The sequence below is a fragment of the Vitis vinifera genome, chromosome 13 (assembly GCF_030704535.1).
Source record: "Vitis vinifera cultivar Pinot Noir 40024 chromosome 13, ASM3070453v1".
Classification (NCBI taxonomy): Eukaryota; Viridiplantae; Streptophyta; class Magnoliopsida; order Vitales; family Vitaceae; genus Vitis; species Vitis vinifera.
In genome coordinates, this window is record NC_081817.1 from 18,574,332 (window position 1) to 18,579,638 (window position 5,307).

Here is a 5,307-nt window from a genome sequence, read left to right on the forward strand (position 1 = left end):
AGTGAGAGGGATTTAGTGTTGGAATCCATAAAAGGAAAGCATCTGTACCACACCGGTTAGAGAAATAACTATATGTTAATTCTCCAATGCGAGAAAAAGATTCAAGTGACCGAAACTCTGTTTTTGTATTAGGAACCTGACCCTAGTGATCCTAAAACTCCAAGAAACGCTTTTCTTTATTAGTAATTTCAGTTACTATTATTTTTGGTTAGCTTAAAACCAATCCTTTTTCAACCAAAGATTATGTTTTCTTTTAAAGCTAACCTTGAAATGAAAAAACATCAATTCAACTTTGAATTTATGTCAATAGTAAGTTGAAAACCCTTCCCAGTGAACGATCTTAGAGCCACTATGCTATACTAGCTGAGGCTATCCTAGTACATGGTGATATAGGTTATAAATTTTGTTGATTACTCCTGTCTGAGGACCAAAATCAAGGTACACCAGCTAGGCACGAAAATCATATGGTATATTGATGCACACAGTTTGTGGCACGACAGTTTGATGAAATTATAGAAGTGTAGCACTCATGGGCATATCATGTGAACCTTATTCAATGTGGCATTGACAGTTGGTTTATATTTACATGGGTGTAATGTCGCACCAGTATCCTCTAATGAACCTTGGATTCTTTTTTCTTTGTTTCTTCCTCTCTTGGTCAAGCCAAACAATTTATCTTCATGACTTTCTCCTATTACCAAAAAGCAGCATCTTGTGTTCTCCATCTCTTCATCCCTTTGTCAAGACACAACAATTTGATGCATCTTTGCATTAGGTTGCTTTCTCTCCTTCCCCTCTTCTTTCTCCTCGTCTCATTGCTTAGTTTTGGCTACTTTGTTTCTTTTGATCATTATGGTAGAGCATCCTTGCAAGATGTACAAGAAATATGTTGTGGTGCATTATCCCCTTCTCTACCACTTGAAATCTGTTTTCCATGATCATTAATACCAAGATGTTTAAGCATCAAGTAAGGCATCTCTTGACAATTATGCGAGAAATAAGAGACAAGCAACATACCGGTATTCAAGAGAAGTGATGTTCTACATTTGCATTTGACAACATGCATTTAGTTTGAACTCCAAATTTGGGCAACTCAGAATCTCCACCTTCATTAGGATTGTAGAAAGTTAGCTTCTTGGAAAAATGTGGAAATGAGGCATTTAGAAATCTGAAAGAATCACAATGGCTTGTTGCTACTTTTGAATAATTCCAATCAGTAACAACTCCAAAGATATATATATATAAATCTGTCCCTGGGAAAGAGATCGATGTTTCTTAGGCATGCAACCATCTCTCTTAACAAACTCAGGGTTCTACTATTGTGTCACGTTTGAAAGCAATTTAATCTATGTTAGAAGTTTTTTTTTAATTTATTCCATTTTTCTTTTAGTTTTGAAACTTACAATTATACATTGTAAGGTTTCAAGTTTATCTAGAGATATAAAAAGTTGGAGTCGATGTCTTAGTGGTAGGTTTCATAAGAAATGTAGTTATTCTATGAATATAACTTTGGATTCTAATTTTTTAACTTTCTAATATTGTAGCTCTTTAGTAGGTCTCATAGAAAATGAAAGTTGTGGAAAAGTATAATATGGACTCAATTTTTTATTTATGAGGTGTTGTTACAACACCATTAAGTAATTACCTTGAAAATGATATGTTGTTGCATTGAAAGTAATATTAAATTTAATGGAGAGATATCTAAATAAAAATATCACCTAATTTTTAAAACAATATTATGATCTTACTATTATGTCATGCTAGAAAACAATTTAGTTATTTTGTGTTAGCATTTTTTTTATACATTATATTTTTCTTTTTGTTTTGAAGCTTGCAATTGCAAATTGTAAGGTTTCAAGTTCATTCGAAAATATGAATAGTCGAAGTCAATGTCTCAGTGATAGCCAGTAGGTTTCATAAGAAAAGGAATTATTCTATGAATATACCTTTGTGTGGACCCCGCATTTCGGCTCAATGCGTTTCCCACTTGAATGACGAACTCGATTTTTATTTGAAAAATGATTTTTATTGATTATTTAAAAATGACTTGGAGTCACCACTTATTTTTGTTTTATTTTTAACAGGGTAAACAAAATAAGAAAGAAAACCCTAAGTGCGACTCCTTATTTTGGAAAAGGTGATCTACGAAAAACTGGATCAGGTTCGGGGGTCAGGTTACTTATCGGGAAGGTACGGTAAAGACCGTAGTACCCCTCTAAGTCCCTAAGTCAGGTCTCTACTAATGAGATGAAGTTGACATGACAATCAATGGGAAAATCAATAAATACTCGAATCAATCAGGCACATATGAGAGTCAGAGAATGCATATAAACTAACCAGAGTGGGAATGAGTGTGTACCTGAGCAGCGAGCCACTATGCGCTATCAAGAGAGAGGGTTAGTGCAAAACAAAGAGCATAAACATAGCTCACATGTCACTAAATCGAGTACAAAATCATCAAAGGCATGCATGGCACTTCACTCAAAATTCATTTTTATTTTAAAGAAAATTTATTTGATGTTGGGCCCCCACCAAAGCCCATTTATTTTGCATGAACCAAATATGTAAATTCCATAACTAGGAATTACAAAATTTGATTTTTGCGTATTTTAAAATATTTTTAAAAACAAAGAAAATTCAAAAGTGGCTTGCAGGAAAGAAAATGACAACCAATTTTATATAAATAAAAAAAAACGGAATTTTTCGGAACCTAAAAAAAATGCTAAGGGTAAAAATGAGAGAATTGAAATCCGGAAATTTATTTGAAGAATATTATTTGGGAAGAGAAACACTTTAAAAATTAAAGATGGTGAACCTGAGGGTGACACACGGCCTAGAGTGACCATTCAGACCATGCAAGGGTGGATATAGGCTGTCATTAAGGAGAAAGATCCTCAGCTGGGTGCAATTGTGTTGAGATTCCTCTATTGACGCTGGGAATGCCCTCATTTAATGAGGAGAAATCTCAATGTGAAGTCAGCTCATCTTCAGTGGAAACACATCATGAAGACCTCTGGTAGCTTAGGGTCCTTTTAACTGTGCGCTTTCTGAAGTTCCAATCATCATCGAATGACCAATAAAGCTCTCCTCCATGGATGCATAAAGTGGTCATTCAACATCCACCTTCACCTTAGCCCCACAGCAACCCTTCATCTCCTATGCCTCCATCTTTACTTTTCTTGAACAGCATGTACCTCCCTACTGCAACCCAGCACTACCAAGCTTTGATCCTCTCTCCAAAAACTCAGAGTTCTCCTTCCAAACCTCTCCATTTGCATACACCTCCTTCTCCCATATCGGAACTGGTGCCTTAATTTCATCAATCACAAACTTACAAGCGTCCAATGCATCTGCGCGGTGGACAGAAGAGATTGCAATGAAGACGCTGGTTTCCCCCACTGGAACTGGGCCCAAGCGGTGCGCAACTGCAATGGAGAGGAGGCTCCAGGATGCGCGGGCGGATGAACAAATGTCGTTGATGCAGAGGATGGCCATCGGAACATAAGCTTCACATCTCAACTCCAGAACTGTTTTACCATCAAACGTGTCCCGAGTCGTGCCTGGAAAGTTGCTACAGCGCCTGCCTTGCTCCTCAAAGAAGCAGATCCAGCAAGTATTGCTCCTTTCCTTGGATACATGTTGAAGACTCTAGCACATTCAGTGCTTGTTATCCGGACATAATCAATGACTGAGACTTGGCCAAACCCCACCATTGTGTCTCAAACTAGATGCATCCTCTCCTCAATACCATTAACACCATTAGGAATTGTTCGGAAATCATTAATTCCAAAAGCTTTCTGTGTGGAATTGAAGGCACAATGATCAGTCCCTACAAGCTGTAGATTTCCAGTTGAAAGAGCAGCTTGAAGGGCCTTGTCATGTCCCGATGCTCTAATAGGGGGACTCATTACATACTTTGCTGCGTTGATGAAGTCAAGATCCTAGAGCCCAGAATCATCAGGGACTAACCCAGGAACTACTGGCTCTCCCATAACCCTCTGTCCTGATTTTCGAGCTTCAGCTATTTCTTTCATCGCATCAATGCCCATCACATGAACTACATAGAGAGGCGTGTTAGCAAAACTGGCCCACCGAATAGCTCTAGCAGTTGCCTAGCAGTGGTTGCTTTGGATGCATCCCGGAGGGATTATCACGACAAAAAAGAGAACACGTGGCAGTTATATTGGGTGAGTCAGAAGTTCCATGGCTTGAAGCTGCAACTGGGTGGAAGATTTGATCTGACACAAGTGCATTTCATACAGAAGCAGGAGGTGGCGTGGCTTGTATGCTAGAAGACACCATGTGCCCCTACATATTCTGACGCAACCTGGAGATCCTCACTGGACAAAACTGCTTCAATCCCAGTGAGAGGCAAGTCCGTCGCCCCTTCTTGAAATTTAGTCATGTCCTTGTATCGACTAGCAAGGTGCTGCCTAACTGTATCTGTTGAAAGCTAAACTGCCTCAGCCATCAAATAACTAGAAGGAAGCTCTAGATATAGAGCAATGCAGATTCAAGTGCTGTGGATGAGTTCCTCGAGAGTCTACCACAACGCCACATACATGAAGCAACCTCAAGTTTATCAACAGTCATCAGCATATTTCAGCAAACCAAGAGCTGTACTTGTAGATAGGGTATTGACACACACGAAATTCAAGAATTCCACGAGAGCAGCTTCCTTAGAGGCGTCAATTCATAAAGTCACATGCTTCTGCTCTGACTCCCATAAATTCTCGCTTTTTTTATTCATCAGATATATGTGAATAACGTACCTAGGGCCACCCGATGAGCTGCTATAGTTGCTGTTATAGATGATATGACATTTGACGTTTATGGGCCTCGGAGACTTGAGTACTTAGCTTTCACCATACTTCGCGAATCCTCATCACTTGAGAACCTCTCATCATCAACCTTGCCTTTGGGAAGATGACCTCCAGTGCATGCAAGGCGGGGGGATAAATAAGAGAGGTGGTACGATAGGATGAGTTTAGTGGGATGAAGAGAGAGAGAAGGTGGCGGGATGAAATGGGCAGTGAGTATGGATGTCGCAGCTGAGTTTGGTACCCAGATGGACTAAGTTGGCAGTGAGGTGGTGACGGCGGAGGCGTTTCGCCGCCGGCGGCTTCGTTCGAGGACAACTTCTCAATTCCTCAATCAACCCACTTTAAAGCATCAAGAGTAATGGAGCACTTGTCTTCTTGATCCCAACACACAATATCCCAGTGACAATGAAAACCAGAATTGTTGTGCATGGATTAACCACAATACCAAGCCAAGAACAGGTAGCTTATCCTCGCCTCCAAAAAT

General features: G+C 39.5%; 1 protein-coding gene and 1 long non-coding RNA gene across 2 annotated transcripts; both read right to left on the reverse strand.

Moving 5' to 3' along the window:
* Positions 1–538: 538 nt before the first annotated feature.
* LOC109123637 (uncharacterized) lies at positions 539–1,176 on the reverse strand. Its single transcript, XR_002031407.2, has 2 exons — positions 1,018–1,176; positions 539–925 (listed from the first exon to the last, which is right to left on the reverse strand). It is a non-coding gene; the product is annotated as an uncharacterized LOC109123637 (long non-coding RNA).
* Positions 1,177–2,308: 1,132 nt separating this feature from the next.
* LOC109123673 (uncharacterized) lies at positions 2,309–4,593 on the reverse strand. The gene is made up of 4 exons (XM_059741969.1): positions 4,563–4,593; positions 4,328–4,443; positions 3,726–3,941; positions 2,309–3,627 (listed from the first exon to the last, which is right to left on the reverse strand). The coding sequence occupies exons 1-4, from the start codon at positions 4,591–4,593 to the stop codon at positions 3,199–3,201; spliced, it is 792 nt and encodes a 263-aa protein (XP_059597952.1). The 3' UTR covers positions 2,309–3,198.
* Between the last annotated feature and the right edge of the window lie 714 nt (positions 4,594–5,307).